At 48.7% G+C, this 27,358-nt stretch overlaps 1 protein-coding gene across 3 annotated transcripts in view; it reads left to right on the top strand.

Moving 5' to 3' along the window:
* SUSD6 (sushi domain containing 6) overlaps nt 1–23,393 on the top strand; it is a 96,024-nt gene extending 72,631 nt beyond the window's left edge. For 2 of the 3 annotated variants that reach the window (XM_026519646.4, XM_026519648.4), the window contains exons 3-6: nt 12,024–12,221; nt 13,210–13,348; nt 16,682–17,109; nt 19,247–23,393. In XM_026519646.4, the coding sequence (XP_026375431.2) occupies nt 12,024–12,221; nt 13,210–13,348; nt 16,682–17,109; nt 19,247–19,272 (791 nt within the window). In that variant the 3' untranslated portion in view covers nt 19,273–23,393. Of the gene's footprint in view, nt 1–12,023; nt 12,222–13,209; nt 13,349–16,681 lie in introns of all 3 variants that reach the window. The other variant, XM_057318734.1, reaches the window with a different exon arrangement.
* The last annotated feature ends 3,965 nt before the right edge of the window (nt 23,394–27,358 follow it).

Raw genomic sequence — 27,358 nt, 5'->3', positions numbered from 1 at the left:
CTTGTAAATGTTTTTCAGTCTCTTCTGGGTGAAAGTTATTAAACCCATTTTTTGGAGGACAGAAAGTTAAAGGGCATTTTCTGTTCACCTGTGTGACATCTGGACATAGTTATCTACTGACACATAGAATGGGTGAGGCTGCAACAGGCAATATGTTCTGACCAGGAATCTTGGACTGGTCAGTCAAAAATGACTTGGCAGAGTCAAGGGTCCAAAGACCAGGAGAGGCCAGGGAGGTGACAGGAGCACAGGCCTCAGCATGATTAATAAGAACACAGTTGAGATTCTCCTGCTGACTCTGACCTGGTCTGGGCCCAGACTTCACTAATCTGTTTTGAGGCTGCTCTGTTTAGTGATCAAGGAGTCTTGACACTATGCTACAGCCAGGCTGGTAAATACACAGGCTAAATCAAAGGGGAGGCAAGTCCCAGTCTTGTGCAAAAGCACCTTGAGAGCCATGTGCCCTGCCTTGGATCTCAGTGGATTTTAATGGATTCCTGTTGTTTTTAAAGTTTCTTAAAAGAGGCATAAATGCGTCCTCAGAGAAAAGCAACTGGGAAGGATTCACCTCCTGTGCCTGGGAGGGGGATGGGAGTACCCTGTGGCGGGCAACCTCTCCATTGACGTCAGTGCTCCCATCTGGCCCAGAACTCCAGAAAGACCCAAATGTTGAAAAGTGGAGAAGAGCAAAAAAACACTTGAGAGAGTTCGACTCCTCGTTATCCTTGATCAGCTGATGGTAGCACAGGGTGGTAATTTCCCTTTCTAGGAGGTACAAAGGAAATCAAGAAGGCTTGATAAGCTGCTTTTCCTGTGGTGGCCATGTGAGACAGAGTGGTTTAAGATCAAGTGTTTCAAGAAGAGAATCCCATCCCCCACAAGACGGAGGAGGAAGAATATCCAGATCAGTGGACTTTATAACTGCGGATTCCCATCTACCTATACCCATTGTCACCATGTGCCTCATACCTATTGGTTCAAAGGTTGTAAGAGCTTCTTACCTCCACTCCCCCTAAAAAACAACAACAACAAACAAAAAAAACTTTCCTTTTATATTTCCTGTCCCTGTCTTACGGTAGAGTCAGGCCCGACTTGAGCCCCCACAGAATGTACAGGGCTTTGTGGCATGCCTTTGTTAACCTTAAAAATAAAAGTCCGTTATTTTACCAGCAAAAATGGGTTTACTCAAAAATAACAGAGAATTGCAATTCGGGACATGCCAACTATGGCAAAACCATAGACAAGTCCAAAAAACAAAATAAAGGAACTTTAGTTTATGGAGGAGGAAGTTGGGAGGGTTTGTTTTGAACGAAAGTCTATTGGAGAAAAGCAAGAGTTCAGGGTAATGACGATTTCTCTTTGACTGAGTTGCAGGGGTAATCAGTTTCTTGTAGGAGATGCAATATGCGTATTTCCCTTTTGGGGCCTATAATTGATGATTCTTTCCTTTGAGATGTTCTGCTAGGGGTCTGTGACTGATAGTTCTTCCGGTAATGGACATTGAGTGCTATGGCTATCCATTCCATCCTCCCCTTCTAGCATCCTGAGTCTACTTTAGTGAGATTTCCCTTAATTAATTTTCACACCTCAGACTTACAGTCTGTTAGTTACACCTTATATGTCACAAGGAGACCCAGTCACATCTTTCTTCAGAAAGGCCATTCAAATTTTTACCCCTCAATTACTGGTGAGTGTTTTTCGGGGAACTGTGATGTTTTGTTGGTGGATTTAGTCCATCACCTGCTCTTTGTCACCATCTGTAGTTAGAGTTTACCGATTATTTCCCTTCATTCTTTGAAGTTGGGTAGGACCTCAGTGAGTAGTAGTGTCCTATTGAGTACCTGAAAGAAGCAGAACGCCGCCTCACTCACTGTTCGGTGGCACATGGCAGAGGCTGATTATTTGGGGCTTTGGTGGAGATGCCCCAGTGACCCTGTGTGTTCCAGGAGCTGGCCGAAAGTCAGCCCACTGTCTAATTCTAATTCACCTCCCCGTTCTGCATTTAGTGACCACCTTCCTTTCACACATCCTTCTAGGAAGATTTGCATTCTCAGCTGAAAATGCCCCATACCTTCTTCTCTTGCAGCTTTGGTAACTGTAGTCCCTAAACAGCTGGTTTGTTGCACTCAGAGATTTATGAAGGAAACTGTCTTGCCTTTTTCCCCGCTGCTCCTGAAAAATGTGGGCCCACTTGAGATATGAGCTGAGTCCTCTGGGCACAGGTAAACTCGCCTGTTCACATTCTTCTCCAGACAGAAATCACTGCAACTTTTGTCAGTCATACCCCACCCCCATGTTCTACCTTTGTAGGTCTTGGGGTAAATTTTTCTGCTTGCATCTGTAATCAAGGAGCTTCTCTGTAAGAGGGAGAAGGGCAAACTGAAGTTTGAATCCAGACTCGTAATGCTTAATAGCCAGGTAACCTCAGACCATTACTAAATTTTTCGAAGGTTCAGCTTCTTTATCTGAGCAAACTGAGTATTCTCCCACCTTCCTGGTAGGGCGGGAGAATTAAATAGGATGGCAGCTTTAAAGTGCGCAGGGTGGTATCTCGTGATACATGTTCATTCTCTTCCTCTCTTCTACTTCTACCCTGTTGGACAACAGAAATCATTAAATTCGTCTTAAATTTAAATTTGTGTTTCTTGAAGGCCTACTGTGTGTGCTTGGCACTGTCCTTGGCATTAGGAGTTACCAGTAGAGTTGGAAATGAACCCACAACTCTGATCTTTGCGCCTGAGTCCAGCCCTACTTTAAATTCCAAGCCAGACCACTAATTACCACCTGCTTATCAATTACCCTTCTGGAGTTGGACAGTGCCTTAGGCAGCAGACGGGGGCCTTCCTCCAGAGGACTAGCCTGCATCCTCTTGGAGGTGGGGAATTCTGAGGGGGGAGAACAAACATGTGCAGCTTAGTTAGATGATAGGGTGAAGGAGGTGAGACTGGGAAGTAGCAGTTGCTGGAAAAAAGGAGAAATAAACGCCATCTACTTTCTCTTAACCCTTTTGTCACTGCCATTATCAGGGGTGCATAGTAACGTTTGTTCATGCACATGGAGTGGCTTGGCTCCCTAGCTCTGCTGTCATCCCACTGTCATGTGGGCTGTGCTCTATGGGTCACTGCACTGGGTGATGGCCAGGCCTGGAGGGGATAGGATGAAGGCTAGTGGTCCTCCCTGCAACCCTTCTTTTAGCAGTCGTGACACTAGGAGGGGGAATGGGGGTGCAGCCAGAGCTGGCAGCCTGTTCCCCTGGGTCCCTGAGCTGCGAGAACAGGAGGAGGTAATAGGGTAGCAGGCCATATGGAGGCCATTTGTCAGTCAAGAGAGCAGCCCAGGCTGCTCTGCTGAGAAGGCGAATGGGGAAAGGGGCTGGTGTTACTGAGCTGGAGCAAGGGGAAAGCAAAAAAAAGACCCCCCCCCCCCCCACACACACACAGAGTGCTCGTCCTGCTCTAGTCTCTGCCTGTCCTGTCTCCAGATTAGCCAGACAGTCCTACAACAACCTTCTTTCTTATCTTTGCCGAAGCCTCTGCCCTGCCCCATTCCAAAAACCAGAGGTAAAGGTCTAGTTTGCTATGTGAAAATGAATGTAAAGTTTATCAGTTCTTGATATGTGCCAGACATCATGCGTGTTTCTTTTAGGTAAGCAGTTTTATCTTCTCTCTAAAACACTACTTGTGGGTAGGAATGACTGTCAAAGAGTAAGGCTCAAAACAGTTCAGGCAGTTGACAAGGTTGTAGATCAGTTCCCTGGGTCAAACCTAAATTCATCTGGCTGACATCCAAGACCATGCTCTGAGCTGTCCTGGCCCTGATCCTGTCAGGTCAGGAGTACATTTTCATGGTATATACCAAACTTAGAGAATATGAGATGTACCTTGCAGAGGGATTATCTTTGCTATTACCTATTCTTGCCATATGTCAAATCAGAAACCACATGGTCCTTTGTAGTTAAAAACATGACAGTGCCTTGAAATGTGGGCAGAATTTTGCAAGTCAAAGCAGTTTTCTACTAAGCATCTACTGTCTGCCAGATTCTATGCCAAGATCTGGGGATAAAAAAAAAAAAGAGCAGAACAAATACTTGCCCCGGGGCTTGGGTGGGGTTAGTGGAGAGATGGGGAAAGGACTGACCTGTGAGGAAGTGATTGTTGCAGAGCCAGCAATATGGTGATAGGTAGTTTATAGAGAAGAATGAAGATGTGATGGGAACACAAAGGAGGAATAACAAAGCCACTGTTTTTTGAACACTTAGTGTGTGACAGACCCAGTACCAGGCGCTTTACCTGTGTACTTGTGATTAATCTGCACAGCCACGCTGTAGGTAGACAGACACCTGTACTTTAGTATCCCTATTTTACAAGCAGGGAAACTGAGGAATTGGAAGATGTGCCCAAGCCCACACAGGGCAGAGGGTAACCATTAGCATTGTGACTCCAGTGCTCTCATTCTAGACCTGTGCTGGTGAGCGCTACCCTGTGCTGCTTTGTTCTCCCTGGCAGTGCTCTTTGGAATGGTTCTCTGGAGCAGGTGACCTTGGGACTGAATCTCGAGTGATGGGTGGGGTTCCAGCTGACCCATGTGCTTTCAGGTCAGGGGGAGGAGAGAAACAGCACTTCTTCTTTCAGAACGACTGAGGGCTTTGCTGGATGCTTCCAGGTTCTAGGAGTTTCATGTCTGCAGCAGGGTGCAGTGAAGATGTTCCTCCTCATTGGCTCTGAAGCCGTGGCTTGCATTTCCCCTTTCCCATGAGGTGGAGGGAGGGAGGGAGGGAGGGAAGGAGGGACCCAGACCCAAGACAGACAGGCTCTGAAGCCAGCCCCACTTTTGAGTTACCCAGTCTCCCGGTGCAGGGCTTCCCCCAGGCCTCTCTCAGGGAAAATGGGGGTGGAGGCCTGGGAGAAGCAGAAGAGGCAGCCTAAACCGTGGGTGGGTTCCCCCTTCTCTCCCCCCCCACCCCAGTGCCACACCCTGGGAAAGGCCAGAGCTGTGGCAGTCTGGCCCTCCCCCATCGCGTGGGAAGTTCTCATGAGAAAAGGGATCCCAGCTGGACAATGGCTTCCTGTCTGAGTGCTGGAAAGGTTTGTCTCAGAGGAGAGGAAGGTTGCAAATGGCATGAGAAATTGTCTCTTCCCTCTCATTGCCACCCGTTTGTGACTTTTGACTCTTGGGGTGGTAGGTCAGGAAGGCAGAAAGCCAGGGAAAGCGGTGGACAGAAGTAGCCCTTGGGTATCACTTAAGTGAACTCCTCTGGCTGTTTCCCTGTTCCCACTACACACCCGAGACAGGAATCTGCCCACAGGGACGCGGGAGTTTCTCTACAGGCAGGATGCTTCTCCTCAAGCGCCTCACACCTTGTGCTCGGTGTAAGACCACCATGGCTGCAGAACTTTGATGAAGGAACCTTGAGTGGGTGGTGCGGCTAGCCACCCAACCAACTTCAGACAAATTTGCAAATATCAGATGAGACCTCACAGGTCATCTGGTTCAGTCTCGTCATGTCAGAGGGACCACTGTCCACAGGCGGTACTCACATTGTCGTTGTCACTGGGCTCCCTTTCCAGGACCGTGGGTATGGGAGGAAAAGCTGGGCTTAGAGACCCTCTGTTACTGCCCTGTGCCGTGGAGAGGGAAGTCTGCCTTCCTGGGTTCAAATCCTGACTCTGCCCCTTTCCTGCTTGGTGCCCTTGAGCAAGTTTCTTAAGTTCTCTTCACTCATGTGTATAATGTGATAAGACGTTTCTTACAGGGTCTTTGTGAAACTTAAATGAGTTACATACATAAAGTGCTTGGACTGGTGCTTGGCACTTAGTAGTTGGTCAATAAACGTTAGTACTGGGATTTTTTAAAGGCGGTCTCATAAGAAACCTTTTGACTATAGTCAGATGTGATCACTACTCCCCCCCCCCCCGCCCCGGCCCCCACCCCTGCCTCTTTACATTTGTCTGGAATGTCCACTCCCAACTTTCTTGGGAGGTTTTCATGAGAGAATCACCTCCTATTTGAGCTAGCCTTTTCCCACTATAGTATGACTTGTCCTTTCACGTATAGAGTAGCTAGATGTTCCAAAAGCTCCGGGCCTAGTGTATCAGGGGATGAACCACAGCATGGAGCCTAGGAGCGAGAGTGCCTGTTGAATCTAGCATTGTCATTTCCAAAGGTGTGATTTGCAGCAAATTTCTCAACTCAGCGGAGCCTCATTGTTCTTAGGAGAAAATATAGTACCTGCTTCATGTTAAGAGAGACCTCACAAGAGTGCCTGGCACATGTAATATCCTATCTATTTGCAGTAATTATTACTTTCCTTGTTTTATGTCCAAAAAAAAAAAAAAAAAACCCAAACCAAAACACCAAACTGCACATTTGAACACCCTTTTTGTGTGTTTTTACCTTGCTTTTTCTCTGGCTCTGCTCCTAACTATTGAGAGCTAGAAGTAGAAATTGGACCTTCACATATCAAGAAGGGATTTTGAGAGAAAGCACATAAACCATGCCTTTTAAAACAACCTGCAGGGCTCCTCAGTGCCCAGGGCTACCTTCTTCCACATCTGCTGCTTTACCTCTCACCTCCTGCCCTGGGCAGTGGCTCTGAACCCTCTCCACTACTTTCTGATCCCCAGACACCTCCTCTGACTCTCAGGGACTCTTGTCCACGATCTGTGCTGTTCAGTACAGTGGCTCCCAGCTCCATGTGGCTACTGAGAACTTGAAGTGTGGCTAGTCTGACTTGAGATGTGCTTTAAGTGTAGTCTTACTAATGAAAAAAAGTATTAAACATCTCATTAATAAATTTGTGTATCGATTACATGTTGAGATGTAATCACCAATGTATTTTACATATAGTAGGTTAAAATAGATTATTAAAATTAATTTCATGTGTTTTCTTTTGCTTTTTCAATGTGGCTACTAGAACATTTACAATTACCCATGTGGCTACATTATATTTCTGTTGGACAGTGCTGTGCTGTGGTGTCCATCTGTTCCTTCCTCCCCTCCTTATCTTTTTGATCCTGTTTCTCTTCTTTGCCCCCGGGGTCTCACCTTCCTCCAGTTGCCACCAGTGCTGAGATGAGTAAGGGGTCTCTGACAAGGACAGCCCAGGCTAATAGAGAAGCTAAGCCTTTTAACACTTCCTTCTTTGATTTACATTAGAGTTGGATGCATGTGAGGCTGTCCTGTCTAAATTGTAAGCTTTTTGTGGGCACAGTCCTGTCACATGGACATTTATGGCCCTCCTAGGGTAGCTTGTCGGGAGAGGGGAGCTCTAATCCTTTGATGGAATTACAACCGAATAGGGACATGTACACTTTTGCCTCCAGTGGTGTCCCTGGTGATTGCAACTGCTGTGTTTGTGTACTGGGTTTGGGGGAGCCTTTTTCTTCTCCCCTGAATTCCCAGGAAAGCTTTTCCCTGGCCATCCTTTCTTTTGGATACCTTGATTAAGCACCTACTACTTTGTGCTCAGTTGTGTGCTAAATGTTACTCCTCTGATTTTAGTCTAAAGCATTGTTTCAAACCTGGGAGTGAACACCAACAGTTTCTTAAGCCCTCAGCCTGTGTTTGGGAGTATGGTGTTTTCTTGGTAACTGACGTCAGCCAGAAATGGCTTTTGTTGAGCCTTTTAAAAATGCACCAGGTGTTTAAATGTCTCTTTGCCCTCCTCGGGCTGGCCTTCGTGCTCCCTGCTCCCCACACCTCATTTTGTGGGGCTCAAGTGCTTGTTCAGTTTGTTAAACTGAACAGTTTGATCTGGAGCTCCCTTTGATTTGCTTGTTACAGAATCTTACAAAGTTTGTTTTGTTTATTGCCTCTACCTCCTAAAAGGCTGGTCCCCAAAACAACAAAAGCAAAACCCATTTAGAAGGACTGGTCGAGGGTTCTTGTTTTCTACTGAGGGTTTAGGCTGCAGTGACTTGGAGGTGGAAGGATCAGCCAGTTTATTTTGCTGTCTACTCCATCTGCCCCTCCCCACCCCGTTGGATGGCCTTTCGCTGAACGACTGCTGTGCGCCAGGCACTCTGCGGGCCCCTGAAGAATTACCTCGCTGCTTCCTGTGCTCACTGGAGGCCTAAGTGGCTGTAGGAGATAATGGAAAGCAGAGAAGGAAGCTAAGGAGAATTAATTGATTTTTTTTTCCTGTAAAATTTCTATCTTCTGGCTTTCTCCCTCTCTTTTTAAAATTATGCAGCTTTGGCAAATCAGATGAGTTCATTGTCTTCTTGAGGTTGAGAACAGAGCTTGAAACTCCCTCTGTGGACCTAGGGTTGTCAGAGACAGAGCCTGATGCACAGATTAAGTCAGCCTCCTGCCCAGAAGGGTGGCTACCAGAAGCCTCTGGATGATTATTCTTCCTGATGTTCTTCCCTTTCTCGTTAACCCAGGCATCACTGAGAGGGTCCTCTTGAACACCTGCTCTTTGCCATGACTCTCCCACTCTGCTGTTCGGGCAACAAGGCCATATTTTTTTCTTGTGTTCCCGGTGTCTTTTTTTTTTTTTTTTTTTTTTTAAGATTTTATTTATTTATTTGACAGAGAGAGCCAGTGAGATGGGGAACACAGAGGGGGAGTGGGAGAGGAAGAAGCAGGCTTCCCAGCGGAGCAGGGAGCCCGATGCGGGGCTCAATCTCAGGACTCTGGGATCACGCCCTGAGCCGAAGGCAGATGCTTAACGACTGAGCCACCCAGGCACCCCAGTGTTCCTGGTGTCTTAAAATGACCTTGCCTCCACCCACCCTTTTTTGTTTATTCTTCTGCAGCCTCCTTACTTTCTTGGACCTGGGGTAGCCTCTTTGCAATGCTGAGCCTGATGCATTTAGCTTGTCTCCTTTGTCTGACCATCATAGATAGCATAAAATAGCCTGTGTGCACTTATCTTACCATACTAGCATTGCTGTACTGTTGACATACTCTAAGTCTCCTTCCAGCTCTCTTCATCTTTGATCAGATTTGGCTCTTGTTGAGCCTTTTAATGTAATTCTTGTAATTCTGCCCTTCTCGAGACCCCTCAAAAGCTCCCCTTATCCTTTGAACATAGTACAAACACCTGTGGCGGTCAGGGCCCTCTGCAGGATGGTTTCATTGCTTGTCACTTTTTTCTGAATTTTCCTTATTGTATTATGCAACCCAGCTAACTGGGGCTGCTTGATATTTTCTAGGCTTTACCTACACTTTCCTACCTCTGTGCATTTGCTTAAACCTTCTTCTGGTGAGATAAAGCCCCACTTGAAATGCTGCCCTCTCCATGAACCTTGCCTAGTCTTTCCCACACAAGACGTGGTCTCTCCTGCTTTGTGCTCCCTGTCTTGTGGCACTAATCATGTTCTTTGAGGTGTATTAGAAAGTCTGTGTGTGGAGTATCTTTGGAAGAATATGAAAGAAATGGGTGCAGGGCCTTTGAAGAGAGGATCTGAGTGACTCAGCGACAGGAAAGGGTTTACTAAACTTTTCACTGCACACCCTTCTTTTTGAGTTGTATATCTTGTGTATGTATTTCCTGTGGTTTTTTTTTTTTTTTTCAGTAAAATTATTTGCATAATGAAGACCCACTCTAGAAAACATTGGGGAGTACGTTTATAACCTCAGAGAAGGGAAAATGTCCTTAAGACACAAAACCCAGAAGCCATAAAGAAAACAACTTTTAAGATATTTGTGTGTACTTATTTGTCATATCCCTATTTGGCTCCAGGTACCTGAAGTGCTTCTCTTTTTCATCCTTTTTCAGAGCATAGCACTGTGACCCCTACACAATAATCAATAAGTATTAGTTGAAATGAAATGAAATTGCAAGTCACTTCTTTGTACACCTCACTGTTTTTCACTGATCAAATGAATCCTAGGTGATCTCCAGGGTTCCTCTCAAAGATTCCGTGCAGATGTGGGCTTTATGGGCAGGAATACCAGCAAAGCAGGGGTGGCTTTAGAACCAGCAGCTCTTCCTCTGAGACCATTTCTCCCAGCACACCAGACCTGTGAGTGGGTCCTGCCTGCTTTCTGGAGCTGCCCTGGAGTGCTCAGCGTTCATTATGCCTCGGAAATGCCCCGATTAGACACAGTTCTAAGAGAGCAGGTTTATCTGTGGCAGGCTTGTTGGCCCTGAACAAAAGAAGGAAAGTGTAAAGAGTAAAGCTGTTTGTATAGGTTTCTTTGGAAATCCAGCTGGCCAGCTCTTTGAACTAGTTGGCCAAAGTTGCAGGAGGCACCAGAAGGAGTGTGGTGGGTCTATCCCCCTCCTGTTCAAGACTTTGGGTGAGGTGGGTGGCATGGGAAGAATCTGGAGAAGGGACTGGGGGGCTTATTTGGGCTTGTAGGCAGGGAGCCGTCATCTCTTTTTTGACGTGACCCCCCCCCCCCACCTGGCTGGCAGTTGTCTTGCTTACTAGCAGTTTGTAGGTTGAAGGGAAGTGGTATTTGGTGAGAGATTGTAAGGGCATCTGTATGCGAGGGAGCAGTGGGCAGTCCAGTGAACAGGAGAGGGCACAGTCAGACTCCAGATCTGTTAGAGGAAGTGGGGGGAAAAAACCCAAAAACAAACCAAAACCAACAGTTCTTAGTTTCATACTGATGTTCTTGTGATAGGATAGGGGCAGGGTATCTGTCAGCAAAATCAGATGTCCTTTGGAAACTTTTCTCTTTCTTGTATTAGTATGGCTTTTGGAAAGTTGAAGTTCATGGTACCTGGCCATCCTGCCAGTGTGTCTTCTCCCCCAGCCCAGCCTTCCAAACAGCCCTTCCTTTCGTGCCCCTGCTATGTCCCTCCCATTATGGTAAGGCACAGCCCACAATCCATTGGGCAGCATCTGTCCAGGATTGGAAGGGCAGGCCATGGCGTCAGAGTCCCCCTTCTCCTTGAGCTGCTCAGACCTCCCTGCTCCTCTGACTTATTACTACAACTTACCTATCCCAGGGTTCCCACTGCACTTGCACTCCATTTGCCATCCCCCTGACTGACCTGTTTGAAAGGGAGGTATCCTTGGGGCGCCTGGGTGGTGCAGTCGTTAGGCGTCTGCCTTTGGCTCATGGCGTGATCCCGGCGTTCCGGGATCGAGCCCCACATCAGGCTCCTCCGCTATGAGCCTGCTTCTTCCTCTCCCACTCCCCCTGCTTGTGTTCCCTCTCTCGCTGGCTGTCTCTCTCTATCAAATACATAAATAAAATCTTAAAAAAAAAAAAAAAAGAAAGGGAGGTATCCTTGACATACACACTTTTTAAAGGCCCACTCAGCTCATGGGTTAGAAGCAGTGTCTGCAGGTGGAAAGAGCACAGATCTTCGAAGAGTTGACCGGGGAGGTCTGCCCTTTACGCTGCCTCACAGCTTAACTTCTGTGGGCCAGTGTCCTCCTCGACAAAGGGGAGTGATGATACCTATCTCCTGGAGCTGTCAGCATGACTAAGATAGGAGGTGAAGGTGCTTTTGAAGCTAAATAATCCTTCCTGAATAAAAAATGTGGGCTTTACTATGAGTAAGAGACAAGTGCTGGCAGTGACTACTCCAGTCAGGAGGTGGGGGGTTGAGAGGGGGCTAGGAATCCATCAGAAATCCTCTCTCAGGCCACGAAGGCACATTTTCATCACACGATGGAGTCCTTGCTGGTTTTGATGTTGGAAACAGGGCTGATGTGTCCCCTGCCCAGGTTGACAGTATTTTTACTATCTTTCACTTGGATTCATTGTGTGTCTCAGTAGGTTTTATCAAAACCGTATTATGTGCTAGATCTCTGTGAGTTCACAACTTTGTCAGTCTGTCACTCCCTTATGGATACAGTCCTCTCAAGGCACGTGCCGAGGGAGAGGGGCAGTGTTGCAAGCAGCCAGACTTTCCCTGTGGCCAGCATGCTTCCCTCTGTCAACGGCAACCTGAATTTCCAGAGTTTGGCCAACAGCCTTTCCAAGGGAATGGCTCTTGGTTCCTGCTGTGTTTCCCGTTGAGGCTTGCAGAACTACTCTGCGCAGCGTCACGGACAGAATTCCCACCGGAAAACCCCAGCACTGTAGCACTGTGCACTCTCTCTCTGTCTTTGCAGTGTGTTCCCTGCCCCCAGAGCCAGAGAATGGTGGCTATATCTGCCACCCCCGGCCTTGCAGAGACCCCCTGAACGCGGGCAGCGTCATTGAGTACCTGTGTGCCGAAGGCTACATGTTGAAGGGCGATTACAAGTACCTGACCTGTAAGAATGGAGAGTGGAAGCCAGCTATGGAGATCAGCTGCCATCTCAACGAGGGTCAGTCTGGCATATGGGAAAGGGGGGCTGCTGGGGTTCTGCTTCCTTTAAACTGACGGACAGTCGGGCCCACTTCCTCCAGAGCACCGGTGCCGTGGGGCAGTATTGCTCCTTTGATGCCCTGCGGCCCCCTTCCTTTGGGATTTCACATCTTTGTGAAAGACATCTGGGGTTGCTGGTGCGTGTCCCACTGCATTTCATCTGAGCCACCGAGGGGCTCGATAGCTTTACTGAGGCATCTGTTCTGCTATGTAAAGTCTCTTTGATGCTCAGCATCTCCTGTTTGCCCAGCCAAGTGCTGGTGACCTTTGACCGTGTTCTGCTAACACCTTCTGGAGTGTCTCTTTTATATTATTTTTCTTTGAATGGAAATGGACTGTTTTGTTACAGAGCTACAGTCCAGCTGGACAGAAGACCTCTCCCCCTCCTGCCTCCTCCTGTCATGCATGACAGGAAAATGCAACTGCCGGCAGGAAAGCGTGTGTCATACAGCCATCTTTGTGCTTCACACTCAGGCTCCAAGGCCATGACACCCCAGAGAAGGCTGGGGACCAGCCTGAGATTTACAGCTGAAGCTACAGGATCTTAGAAGGGGGAGCTATTACAGCCCGGTTCTTACGTTTTCCTGCCACATGGGGGAAACATGGGTGGGACCTAGAATGGTGGAATGCTGTGTCCGTGGAAGTGGTGGATGTCCACCAGTCTACTACTGAGGGCAGCATCAGAAGGGGTTCGTAAAGTTCAGATCTCTAGGGGTCGGTGAGGTTGGGAGTGAGATGGCCCTTACAGGTCTTAAGTGAGTTTTAGATTTGGGAACAGGGTAGGGAAATGGCCCCTTTCCTTGTATATAAAAGCTGCTCCACACGTCAACTTCTAAAGTGGCCCCAGCCGTGGCACTGGGCAAGGGACCTTGGATGAGATCAGCCGTGGGGCTCATGTGTTCTGGGCCTAGGTATAACACATTTCTGACGATGGTTTATTTCTGTAGACAAAGATGCCCACACATCCCTCGGGGTCCCCACGCTGTCCATAGTGGCTTCCACCGCCAGCTCCGTGGCGCTCATTCTCCTCCTTGTGGTGCTGTTTGTACTGCTGCAGCCGAAGCTGAAGTCGTTCCATCACAGCAGGTGAGCCCGTGGCAGTGTTGGGGGGATGGGGGAGGTGGGTGGCTCTGGGGGCTGGCCTCTGACTGCACAGGGGTGCTGGTGAGCCCAGCAGTCTCTTCTGCTGCGTGTGCCCAGGGGAAGCCAGGTAGCCCTCCTGGGTGCGCCTGGCCCTGTGCTTAACTTCTGCACGCATTAGCTTAATCCTCACAGGAATGGTACAGATGAGGAAGCTGAGGCTCAGGTTAAGTCACGGTCATCCCTCTAGGTGATGACAGCCTAGAGATTTAAACCTAAATATGTCCAACCCCCTAGCCGTGTCATTTGCCCTATATCAGTGGTTCTCAAAGTGTGGTTCCAGCAACATCAGCATCACCTGGGGACTTGTTGGGAATGGGAATTTTCAGGCCCCACCCCAGACCAACTGAATGAGAAACTCTGGGGCTGAGGCCTAGTGACTTAGTTTGGTGAGCCCTGCAGGTGATTCTGATGCAGGCTCATGTTTGCAAGCCACTGTCCCGTCTCTCTAGTTCCCAGTCCTGGCTGCACGTAGAGTCATCTGCTGGGAGTTAAACTCAAATACCAACACCTGGGCCTCTCTCCCCAGACATTCGCATTAATTTGGTTTGGAGTGGGAGCCTGGCACTAGTGGTTTTTTTTTGTTTTTTGTTTTTTTTTAAGATTTTATTTATTTATTCGACAGAGATAGAGACAGCCAGCGGGAGAGGGAACACAAGCAGGGGGAGTGGGAGAGGAAGAAGCAGGCTCATAGCGGAGGAGCCCGATGCGGGGCTCGATCCTGGAACGCCGGGATCACGTCCTGAGCCGAAGGCAGACGCTTAACCGCTGTGCCACCCAGGCGCCCCCTAGCACTAGTGTTTTTTAAAAAACTTCCCCAGTGATCTGAATGTGCAGCTGTGACTGGCAACCACTGCATTATACCTCACTAGAAACGGAGGAAGTGGGGTTTTGCCTGCCTTTGTCACTTTCCTTCTTCCGGTTGAGTGCATTAGCCACAAGTCATCCCAGACTGGGTAGATGAGGTTGGGGGACGGGGTTGGCAGATGGTGGGGGGCTGGCCCTGCATGTATCCCTTAGGAAGGACTCCTCTTCACGGCTGTCTGTGGTTGATTGGCCTGGCCCGGCAGCTCCTCTTTCCCTTGAGAATGGTTTGTGTGCGCTCACGGCCCTTCATCAGTCACTGTCGTCATCCACAGGCGTGGAGGAACAAACCTGTGTTAAATAAAATGCTTCCTGGTATGGAATTCACAGACAAGGCACAGGCTAAATTTAATCCTGATGTACTAGGTGTGATTTTTCTGTCTCCTTTTCAGTTTTTGTTTGGGGGAGCAGGTCACAGCTATTTTTTTTTTTAAAGGTTGTTAAGCAATTAGTAGAATAAAGAGGATCTGGACGGGACTGTTTACTTGAAATAATCTGCTATTTCCACATAAAGTCAAGCTGACCTGCTTGTCATTTCATTCAAATTAGAAAGTATTTTCCTCTTGTAGTTATCTGGTAAGTGTGTTAAAAGTAACGGCCTGATTTTTCCTGACTTGAGTGGAAGAATGATTTGGTTTTTAATATGGGCTCTGTTTAAATTTTGTACTGTGTGCACATACTGCATTTTAAACAAACAACCAAAAAGCATTTTGAATAACAGAAGTTAAGCACATAGCAGAATGCACACTGCTTTCTATGCCCCCTTGCCGTCAGTCTTCCTTCCTTTCGGAAACCTCCGTGCATTTCTGAGCACCATTCCTGTCATCCTCAGTGTCTGTGCCATTTGAATTGGGCAGCACAGATTTTATCTATCTGTAGGTACAGATGAGGAAATTAAGAGCTAATAACAACAGTCCAGTCCTCGACCTTCTGTGTTCCTGCCATGATGCATGGAAAAGGACACATCACAGATGGCACAGTGTTCCAGGCAAACTCTGACCCCAAGGCAAAAATCTTAATCCCAAGGAAACAGTTCAGTCCAGATTGTGGGACATTCTAGGAGACAACCAGCCTGGACTCTAAAAAATGTCAGTGTCGTGAAAGAAGCTCTATAGTGTACTGTTCTAGGGGAAAGGAGAGGAAACAGGACAAACTGCAATGCATGATCCTTAATTGGATCCTCAAGGAAAACAGACCAGACAACAGCTGAAACAGATCTCTGCTGGGGTGTCAGGAAAATTGGTATCACAGTCTCACACCATTGTTCAGTTTCAGGGATGTAAAGATGCTGCAGTTATATAGGAGAGAGAAGGTTCTGGGGACGACTGTGCCAAATAATGTTTTATGTAGGAAAAAACCCTTACTTTCAAAATGGTTCAGAAGAAAAATGTGTGTATCAAAAAGTGATCCCAGAAAAGGTGCTTGCATGAATAAATCTCACACACGTAACTAAAAGAATAAAAGAAGCCAGATACACCTACACATATACACACATACATACATTCATTGTATATCCCGTTCATATCAAGATAAAAAATATGCAAAACTCAATTGTGGTGTTGAAGGGTTCATGTTTAGGCAGTAAAACTACTAAAATAGAAAGCACAGGAATGATTTTCATGAAAGTTAGGATAGTGGTTACTTTTGGTATGAAGAGGTAGGAGATCATAGGGGCACGAGCAAGGGTGTCTGGGGATGCTGGCAGCATTGTCTGTCTTGACCTCAGTAGGGGTTATATATACACCAGTTACCTTTGGGATAAAACAAGAAGCTGTACATTTTTCTATTTTTGTGTGTTGTTTATGTTATAATTTACATGTAATTTTTTAAGTAAAAAGAAAAAAAAAGTAGCTGAGTCAAAAGAAAATTCTTCAGATTTCAACTCCAGTGTCTCATATTAAGACCACAGTATTTCTTTTCCCTCCTTTTTTTAAAAATGGCTTTATGGAGATTTAATTCATATATCATAGAGTGTATCCACTTTAAGTATTCAGACAGTATATTCACAGATATATGCAAGCATTATGCTCTTTCTTCCTACCTGTGCTGAATGACGGCATTATTTTTAGGGCTTTAGGTTCCTAGTTTTTGCACAGGACAAGAGGGCTGGGTACCTGTGTACCCAGAGGGTAAGAACAGAGTCTCTGGAAGCAGATGGAACTGGATTCACATCCCAGCTTCCTCCCTTACCAGCTGTGTGACTGGGCAGGTTACTTGACTTCTCTGAGCCTCATCTGCACTCTTGGTGAATCTGTACTCAACAGGGCTCAGGTGAGGGTTCGATGGGGGTAAGGCACTTAGTGCTGTGCCTGGCACATTGGGAGCGCTCAAAAACGGTCAGTATTGTTGGTGGTATGGTATTTATTTGTGTGCATATTTTAATTCTTCCTCTCTCTTTTCCTCCTTTGGCTGCAGGCGTGACCAGGGGGTATCTGGCGACCAGGTGTCCATCATGGTGGATGGAGTCCAGGTTGCACTCCCGTCCTATGAAGAGGCAGTGTACGGCAGTTCCGGTCACTGTGTGCCACCTGCTGATCCCAGGGTGCAGATCGTGCTGTCAGAAGGGTCTGGGCCCAGTGGGAGGAATGGGCCAAGGGAGCAGCAGTTGCAAGAGCAGGGGGCCGGCTCCTCTGCAGGCGGAGAGGAGGAGGCCCCGGGCCAGTCGGGACTATGTGAAGCCTGGGGCCCTCAGGGCTCAGAGACTGTGCTGGTGCACCAGGCAGCCACCTCCTCCTGGGTGGCCGGCTCAGGGAACAGCCGAGGGGCTTACAAAGAAGCCCCAGATTCAGAGAACAGTGACATACAAAGCCTTTTGTCCCTCACATCGGAGGACTACACAGATGGTAGGTGGTCTGCGGTCTGCGCTGATCATGAATTATGAGCCGCTCAGGGGCCTTGTGGGGAGTGAAGAAGGACTGTGAGCCTCTCTAATAATTGGGTATTGGGGGGCAAAGGGAGAGAATACCTGGGGGATTAGCCTACAGAATAAGGTCTCACCCTCAGCTCCTGGCGGGGCTGCGGGCTCTGTGTAGAAGACTTTCGACTGTTGCCTGTGAATCTTGATAGGTTGGAGTTTCCGAAACTATTTGTGGCCACAGGGCTGTGCTAAATCAAAGGGAGGACAGCTGGTTGGAGGCGGGAGTGGGGTCTGTTCTCCTGTTATAATTTTTATGTTCCTGAAAGGATAGGAGTGACAAGGAGGTATGGGGTCATATTACAGAGGAAACTGGAGCTGGTCTCTCTTCCAGGGCATTCAGCGGTTTCATTTGAAACCGTGTACGCCATGCTTGTGTAGTCAGTTCTCTTGCAGTATCTCAGTTAAACCTCACAGTGATCCTGAGAAGTAGGTGTTATTACCATTCCTACTTGACAGATGAGGAAACTGAGGCCAGAGCGTACGTCACTTGCCCATTGGGAAGTGGCTGAGCTGAGATTTGAAGCTGGATGGATCTGGCTCTGAAGCCTATGTTTATAGCCCACAGTGCCATGCTGCCTCGCAGGTGACTTTGGGTTCTCTGTGGCAAGCCAGCCATAGAAGGAAATTGCCACTTCCTGACCTGTCTGCCTTTTCTGGAGCCTGGAGAGTTGAATATCGGGATTGACTCAGTCACTTTAAACAGTATCTTTACCTGAAACCCCAGTGGGGCTCAGGATACAGCCTAAACCCAGCTGTTTCCCTTTGGACAGGGAAGCTTCTGTACTTACCAGGCTTTGCTGAAAGCCAGCGAGGAAACACTATGTACCCTGGGAGTCTTGGGCCCAGTTAATGTCTGAGGCTGAGAGTATCTGAAAGCAAAGAAGTTGGAAATTCTTAAGTTCAGATCACGTTTAGGAGTTTCCTGAAATCAACAGCATGCCTTCTCTTTTCTCTTGATGGGATATAGAGCTAGGAAGGGGTCGCTACACAGTTGACCCAGGTCTAAAGGTTAGGGACCCCATGGATAGCCAGCTTATACGTACTATATGTCTGCACTTACTGACACCTGTCCCAAGAGCACTTCTTGGCTCTTACCTTTCCTCAGGAGCCTTGACAGTGCCTGCTCTTCTCCTTTCTTCTCCTGCTGCCTTGCTTTGTTCCATTTATTGAACAAGCATTTTTGAGAACCCATCTTGTGCCTGGTGCTAGTTAGGTTTCTGGAGTGATAGAAAGTAATCTGAAACCTGCTGCCTGCCTGCATGGATTGTCAGTCATTTGGGAAGATCAGGCCTATATTTGAGAAATAATGGAACCAAGAGTTGTAGGTCCATGTCAGAGTGAGGGGCACAGAAAAGGCACATAGTTTATCCAGCTCGCTCCAGACTGAGCGTTATGGGCCTGATAGGCACCGTAGGAAATCAGGACCTCAAGGCATTGGTGTAACCCGGTGGACGTAAAAGGAGACCAAGACCCAGAGAGGGGAAGTGAGTAACTCAGTATCACACAGCTGGTGGGTGGCCTTAAGGAAGAGTTGGGACCTAAGCAGGGCTCCACAGCCTCAGAGCTTGAGATTAAGGATAGAAAGAGAGGCAACTAGACCAGCAGAGTCAAGGCAGAGAGGAGGTTCAAGGTAGCACTACCTTGAATACTAGACTGAATATTCAGATTTTATCACACAGGTGGAGGGAGAGATGAACAAGAAAGGCCTGAAGAAAGGGCGAGGGGTTTAGACTCATTAGAAGGGTATGAGTGAGGCTTTTTTAAAAAATTAAATTTTTTATTTTAGAGAGAGAACTGGAGTAGGGGGAGAGGCAGAGGGAAAGAAGCAGACTCCCGTTGAGCGCAGAGTCCCACGCGGGCTCGATCTCGTGACCCTGAGATCATGACCTGAGCCAAAACCAAGAATCTGATGTTTAACCAACTGAGCTACACAAGCGCCCCTGAGTGAGGCATTTTATTTCTTCAGACCAGGGCCTGCATGGGGACCCCGAAGTGGGATCAGGTGTGCTGCAGAGAGACCTAGCAGGGTAACCACTGTGCTTTTCTGTCTTCTCTTCCTGCAGATATCCCACTGTTGAAAGAAGCATGAGCGCTGCCACGGGCCTCTCCTCTCTGCAACGGTCCTCTCTGCCCTTCTTCCCTCTCCCTGTGGGTTTGAGCACCCTGTCCTCCAGCCACCCTACCCGGATACCTGAGCTGCCACCTGTGTATCTGTGTGTCTCTATATCTCTGAGGGCCTCCAGGCCCACCTTGCTGGAAACTCAAGGAAGATTCTCGCCATCTGTCTGCTGGACAGCTGGAAGAGCTGGCATTTTGCCTAGCCCGGTCTTCCCATCTGTGTCGGGGACATATTTGAATGTGCTGGACTGAACTCTTCCTTTCCCTGAGCCCTCTGGGTCCCCTCCGGCCAGCTCTTTGGTGGCAGACCCCACCAGCCTCTGCGGGCCTGAGAGCCGCTGTGTTTACTTGTGCCTTCCCCCCCCCAACCCATCCAGTTCCCCTGTCATGCAGGCTTGTTGCTATCCTCCAGACCTCAGTGGCAGCACTGCTGCCCTCTGCCGCACAGGGGGCTGGGCCTGGGGCTGAGGCTCTTCTGGGAACTTTGAGGGCTGGCACCACTGCCCTTAGCAGGAGCAGATCCAAAGGTGGCTCTAATTAGGGCAGGAATATGGGTGCCTGGGCCTGCCCTTGGTTGACACCGGTGGCACATTTCTTTGGCCGAGGATGGAGGATGCAGAAAATCATGCCAAAGCTATCCCAGCACCCAGCTGTCCAGCTTGGAGGTGCTGGCTTCTCGCCCTGTTGAGTTTCCAAGAAGCGTGGAGAAGATCCTGAGGGAGGGAAGGAAGGTGGCTGATAACGATTGTCTTCCTAATATGCAAGTCCTCACTTCCTACTTCCAGCGTCGGCCATCCTGGCCTTGGTTTTCTCTGTTTCACTGGAGTATAAGGGGAAGTGGCCTGCTGCCTCCTGGGTTGGATCCTTGGCAACCTCCGCTTCCTTGCTGCCCACAGGGGCCTGAGGTGAATCATCTCTGGGACGGGAGAGTTGCTAAGGTGCCGCGGAATGCCCGTGTGGCCATGGCATTTGGGGCAGGTTGCCCCGTTCTGGGTTCGTGGTGACAGAAGGGAGCCTAAGAGGCACAGACCGAGTCCCCAGGCAGCTGCAGGCAGCTCCAGCCCCAGTCCTGAGGCTCCTCGTCACCACAGTCACGTGCCTTAGTAACTGTGCCCAGGAAGCGTGCTGCTGCTTGCCGCACCGCTGCTTTTCCTACTCGTGTTTCCCCTGCCACCCTTCCACGTGCCCCAGCTGACAGAGGGCTCCGTGCTCTCCCCTGACACCTGGGGAGGGCTGACAGTCCTCAGCATCACACCTCGCTGGTCTGCGGTGGGTGAAAGCTTGCCAAGCAGCCTAGCCCCGGGGGCCCTTCCACTGAAGGGGGTGGGCTCCGTGCTCCCCGATGCTTCTGCTGGGGGGCTCTCACTCTGCCATCTGTGGATGCTGTCCAGGGCCGGGGTGGCAGAGCTCAGCCAGGCTACTGCCATCCTCAAAAGACGTGGCGTTGAGGAATGCTTATTTCTGTTTTGTTTTTGAAGCACTGGGGCTGGGAGACTTGTCGCTGACCCTACCTGCACCTCTGCTCCTCCCCAAGCCGCTCTGTTTGGGGTGGTGAAGACAATAAAGAGCCCAGTATATTTTTAGTACCTGACCTAACAGGGTAGCTCTAGGTGGGGATGGCCACAAAGATAGGGGAATGGCCTCCTCTCAGCCTCCTGCATCACTCTCACGCGCACTTTACTACCCGCTCGTTCCCAGCCTCCTGGCACCACTGTAGTCTTCCTTCGCTCAGGGTAAGGGCAGTGCCTGCTGGGCCTGCGGGCGCCCCCACATCTCCCCTTCCCCACCCAGGAGCCCTGGCTGGCGTGGTTCCATATGGAACAGGTTGGTGGAGGTGCTGGAACACAAGCCTCTGAGGGACCTGCAAAAGACCAGGGGACCTGTCCTTGGCCTCCGAAGAGGCCGTTTCTGGAGATGTGCCTGCCAGCAGTTGCTGGCACTGGGCCCATCTGGAGGGTAGGGTCCCTATGGACCCTAGTTGCCTCATCATGCACGGGCTCTCCTTTACCCACAGAGGTGCCCTTGTCTTCCTCCAGAAAAGAAAGCAGGAACAGATGGTGGAGGGATCCAAAGTCTCACTGTTGGGCTTGCAGCCTGAATAAGGGTCTAGAATATTTTTTAAAAATGGAAGATCTTACCCTTTTTTATATCATTACTGTGGGTTTTCCCCCCTAAGAGATTGTGCTATTTGTTTTGGGTTTATTCAGCCACATAAGTGACTGGCTTAGCCCTTGAAAAAAAAATGAAAACCCTTTCTTCTGAAGCCTTCTTCCACCTCGCCCGCCATTAACACCATCCTGGGGATCACAAGCCCAGACTTGCCTACCTGGTAGGAAAGAAAAGTCTGAATAAATGGGAACCTAGTGCACACACACCCCCTTGCTCCCTCTGTCCCCTCCCCTGCATCATTGGCTTTGCTGAGCGCCCCCCCCCCCTCCAATGTCCCTGGAAACCCCTGGGCCTGTGGTGGGAGGAGCCTAGGCCTCCCATTCGCTTCGCACTTCTCTTCTCTGAAGCAGTTTCTTAGCCATCAGCCAGGTGCTGCTGTTTCTAGGGCTTCTGGGCTTTGTCCCTTTCAAGGGATTAGGAACTCCACAGCTGCCTCGAGGTGGAGCCTGGCGGAGGGACAAGGGCAGTGGCAGGTGGTAGGCTGTTAGGCTGCCAAAGGAGCCTAGAACAGGTGGGAGAAACTGCCCAGGGCTTGGCTTTCCAGGGCTCATCTTTAGGGGAGTCCAGCAGAGGGCTTGTCCAGGAGAATGGCCCGCACCAAAGGACTAGAAGTGTCTTTTTGCACCCATGAGCTGACTCAGTGCAGGTTTTATATCCTGGTGACTTGCAGTCACATGCCAGCGACTTTCAAGGGCCAGTGTGTGGTGAAAATCACTTAAGATTTCCGTCCCTTTCAATGCCTTAGTTTAGCAGATAGGCTCTCTCTTTTGCCATTTCTGAATTTTGTGTGCTGTGTTCCTGTTTCACTGGTGTTAACTGTGAAATGGGCTGAGTCCTAGCCACTTTGTGAGTTCTTTTGGCTTTACAGGGCATTTCAGTGTGCATTCTACCAACACTCCACTTGCAAACAGAACTTAAGCTCATGTTGTCTTCCCCACTCATCCCTTCTTCCTCCTACTCCTCTCCCCTTCCCCCCCAGCTTTCAAGTTCTGTGGAGAAGCCTGATGGCAAGACAGACAAAGGTAGACTTTTCCGGCTTCTTTAGTGCTGGCACAGGATCCACAGGCATTCGGCCTCTCCCCTCCCCGTTCTGCCTAAGCTCTCAGACCACCTGCTTGCCACACAGCAGTGTCTTCCGTTCGCAGGGAACATCGTCACATAAAGAATGGGATATGCTGCAAACACTTCTACATCCTTGCCTTTCATTCCTCCTTAAAGAGAATACAGGACCCAGAAGGGAAGTGGTACACAGTCTTTATAGCTTGATGTCCATATGTGCTTGCTGAGGACAGTGATGCTGAGGCTTCTCTTGGGGGTTGCTGCTGGGGGCCCCTGGCGCTCAGCAGAGGGCCAGTCATTACCGGTGCCCAGGGAGGGGCTGAAAGAGATTTTGCTTGGCAGAAGCATGGACTGAGGTAGAGTAGCTGGTTCCCTCGAAAGGCAGCAGGCTCAGCTTTGCTGCAAAGCAGTTCCTCTTAATCTCCAGTTGAAAACCTAATAGAATTTTGAATGAACACCCCCCCCCCCAGGTTGAGCCCTCTGTCGGGCAGCAGAGCTAACTGGAGGGCATGTAGGGGCCAAGCACTCAGATTGCCAAGCAGGAGGAGAGATGGACGCGGGTTGCACGGCAGCCCACCACACCCTGCCCTGGCTTCTTACCACACCACTATGGAATCCTTTGCAGAATGGTACTCCTATATAATGGTTTCAAACGACACATGCATCATTGACTCTGTGCAGGATGTCACTCAATCAGTTTGGGTTTGCTTTATTTTATTTTATATATATATTTTTTGGTATCCTGTACATTGCAGTGGGTGTGAAGATAGTATTTTAATATTTGTACAAAGTTTAATTTAATTTTAATTGTTCTATGTATATAACTGCATTTCTAAATAATAATTAAAAAAAGATTCTTATGAAGGCAGTTGTGAGAGGTGTGATCCTTCCAGAAATTCTGCAGAAACCCAAGATGGAAAAGAGCACGTGGGGTGGGAGCTCATGATGGGTTGAAGCGCCAGCTCTAGGGTGGGGGTCCCCAGCAAGAGGAGATGGGACAGGGAGTGTGCCATTGAGGGAAGAGAGAGCCCAGGCCTTGGTGGAAATACATTCCATGTCTCTTCAGACATCCTCAGTGTGCCAGCCACTGTGCTGCGCTGGGACTCCGCGGAATCTCTCCAGTGCTGGGAAGGCAGACAGTTCCAGCAGCGTGCCTCGATGAACAGGGAAGCTATGCCAGGGCACAGTCTGGAAACATCCCGTAGATGGAATGGCAAGTAAGCTGAGATGCAAAGGGTCCACACAGCCAGGCTCAGGGGCAGGACACCACAGATGTGCGGATGCCACAGCAGCAGAAAGCAGGTGCAGGGGGGAGAGGAAAAGGAGGGGGGTCCGGGACTGAGGGGAGAGCGGCAGAGGCTGGGTGGCCCAGGCCCTCCGAGTGAGGAGTGGGGACCTTTAACTTCATCTTCCGCGTGGCCAGAAGTGCTCTGACAGTATTAAGTAACAATGATTTAGTGAGCTCCACTTTTCTGGGGGGAAGCTCTCCCTGTCTCTTAAGAAAAATGTTCAGGGGGATAAAACATACCGTACCTGGAGACCACGTAAGAAGTTGTCAGTCTTGGGAAGAAGGCAGTGTGAGTAGCTGGCTCCCTTCTTAAGGGAGATGGCGAGACAGAAGGCGCGGTCTGGGGAGGGGAAATGACGGAGATCTCAGTGATGTGGTTTTGGAATATAGGAGAGGTTCAGTGGGGTGAGGTCCCAAGCCAATGACCAAGAAAGAATTCTTGAGATGTCTTTGGTGCAAAATGGTGGTTTATGAAAGCTGGGGGACAGGACCCGTGGGGAGAAAGAGCTGCTGCCCTGGGTTGTGAGGGGTGGCTGATTATATACTATGGAGTTGGGGGAGGTAAGGAAAAGGGGTTTCAAAGGATTTTCTTATGTTAAAGAAGACTTACAGGATACCTGAGGCCTTGGCATTGTCAAGTTAAGGTTGTTTTCCCCTCCAGCAAGGCATTAACGTGAAGATAGTTGGGAGCTTCCTGGAGGAACATTACGCTCTGCCCGCCTCAAGTATCTGTCAATGGGCTGCAGGTTATAAGGACATTTAATTGTATCTACATTCCCTTCTGGAAGCTAGGTCACTGATAGAAATGCTTTGTTCTTGTAGATCGCTAAGACATTGGTAAACTGAAGGAGACTCCTGTCTTGCAGGATTGTGATGTCTATAAGTTAACTATTTGTTTTTCCTTTCCTTAGCTTTAGGGCAGCCAGGAGTGCCTGAGGAAGGTCACATATATCTCATCTGGTGGGGGAGGTGTCTGCTTCTGCTTTGTCCTCAGCTAGCCTTCTGTTCCCTCACCATCAGGACCAGAGGTGGACAGGGAGGTGGAGAGGTTGTCCCAGGTGGGAGAGGCCCACGCACTTGAGCAGCCACAGCAGGTGGTAAGGGTGCCGGAAGAGGGAAGATGGGGAACTTGGGGATAAAACATCAGGCCACTCTGAAGTCGTTCTGGGGGTAATTAATGGCCAGAATATGTTTCTGTAATACTTAGGGTCAGGTGGGAAAATGTAGGAGCATCCGTGCCAAGTCTCCACCTTCGTAGCCCGACAAACACCAGGTCGGGTCCACACAAACATCACCGCCCTTCGTTGCAAGGAGGCCAAGGGAAGAGCATTGCATCAACTTTTCAAAGTCGTGGTGAGAATAGCGGATACATACACGCGTGCCCTCCATAGCAGGCAGAGTTCTGCACACTGTGTGTGTGAACTCACCGAGCCACATAGCTAGCTCTACAAGGCAGGTGCCGCTATCACTCAGAGCTCCAGTGCCACATATAATGAAACGGAGGCATAGAGAAGTGGATTAACCTGCCCGAGGTGGGGCTGGGATTGAATTCAAACCCAGGTAGTTCTGCTGAAGTGATCCCCTCCCTGTGCCGGTCCCCGGCCCAGCAGACGCTGCCTGCCTCCCAAGGCCCTTACCACCCTCCTGCCTTTCAGTCTCTGTCCCAACCAGTGAGCTTCAGGCAGAGGAAAAACTAAAATCATGGCGGGGAAATGACACACCGTTCACTGGGGGAGAAAACGACTTGCATCTCAGAGAATGGGAAGTACCAGCACAGTGTGGGGGAGGACGCGTTTCAGCCATGCAGACCATGATAAGTAAGTACACAAAGCAGCAGGAGTTGCTCCTCCACAAGAAAAACAGATATAAAAAGGAAAGACTGCTTGTTTCCGTGATAGGTAAACCTTCTTTGTCACTGGAGAACGGGCAGAAGCATGTCCCAACAGGTAAGGAATGCTGGGGAAGGCAGCCTTGTCAACGTGAGGTCAACCAGGGGGTTGTTACCTTTCTCTTGAAGACAGATGAGGGGAGGACGAAGGAACAATGCCCACAAAACCTGAGAGCTGCCGGGGAAGGGCTGGCTTTGAAGTGCTTGCCTCAGGTTAGGAAGGGGGGATGGGAGGAGAGAAAAGGAATTTCCTGCCCTGTAGCTGAACCCCCACCTCCCAGTTTGGAAAGTGGAGACCCCTAGACCACAACAAAAGTAGTCTTCTCTCAGGGAGGTCTTTCTCAGACCACTTAAAAATATTTTTAAATACACCAAAGTAACACGTACTCATTTCAGAAAATTTAGAAAACTAAAATCTTTGAATACCACCTCCTACTGGTAATGTTGTTCTTTTTTCTATGCCTAAATATAATCTCCTCTTTAAAAAGATCACTTGTAAATAGTATTTTGGTTTTTTAAACTTTACAATCCATTATGATCTCATAAAACATCAATCTACATCATTTTTAATGGTTGCATAGTTTTCTATTATGTTGGTAATTTGGACTTTGAGGCTGCCAAAAATTTAAACCTTTTTTTTTTAATTTTTTAATTTCTTAGAACCAAGTGTTTGATAGGATTTTAAATTATTTCCTTAAATTACTGGAAGTAAAATGCTAGATCAAAAGAAACACACATTTTAGTGGCTTTCGCTATATCTCAAATCACCCACCAAGGAGGTTATTCCAAATTATACTCACATTGCCCATGTGTTTTCCCACAGCTCCACCAGCATGGGGAATTATCATTTTAAAAAAAGATGCCAGTTGAAAGAAAATGGTATTGTTTTGATTCACACTTGTGTCATTATTCCTGAAGTTGAATTTTGGAAGTATGGTTTGTCTACTCCTTACAACAAAAGACATATTGAAAATTGTGCAAGTTGGTTGTTCAAGATGTCCATGTTTGAGATGAAAAGTCAAAACTGTGATTTCCCCTCTGAATTAGATAATGCATCATAGATGGATACGTAGATACATAGATAGCTCACTCCTGTCAGCTCCCTGCTGGTAGAGAACGTCTCAGGGCTTAGGGACTGTCCCATCCCATGCCAAGAGGTGAACAGCTATTGGGCTTCTCAGATTTCCCATGATCCTCAGTACCCCCAGAAAAGAAAATTTCACAACATAGGAATGTTCTGAGCAGCCCATCTGGGACAGCTTGAACTGTTCCTGAGCCTGAGGTATCGATGACTCTCAACCTGGCAGGGCCTGCGGAAGGTTTGGCAAGGATGGACTTCCCCACACACAGCTTCCCTGGCGGAGCAAGTAACCCACCTCCAGCAAAGGCAGCCTGTTCGCAGGTCCAGGGCTGAACACCCGGGGTGATTTGGGGTGTGTGAAGGAAAGACTATGACTCAACACAAACACCAAGCATGGGGGTGCTGTAACTTCTGGGGTGGTCCTGAAGCCCTTGAGCATGTGGGATCCAAAGACATAGGGACTTTTGGTGCTGTAGCCTGTCTATGGAATGGAAGGCCATCCCCACTCCTGCTCCAAGCATTTATTTGTTCATTCATTCAATGAACTTTTTTTTTTTTTTTTTAAGATCTAG

Source organism: Ursus arctos, unplaced genomic scaffold (genome assembly GCF_023065955.2).
Source record: "Ursus arctos isolate Adak ecotype North America unplaced genomic scaffold, UrsArc2.0 scaffold_25, whole genome shotgun sequence".
Lineage (NCBI taxonomy): Eukaryota > Metazoa > Chordata > Mammalia > Carnivora > Ursidae > Ursus > Ursus arctos.
Note: the sequence above shows the minus strand (reverse complement) of the source record. Positions and strands in the feature narration are given on the sequence as shown.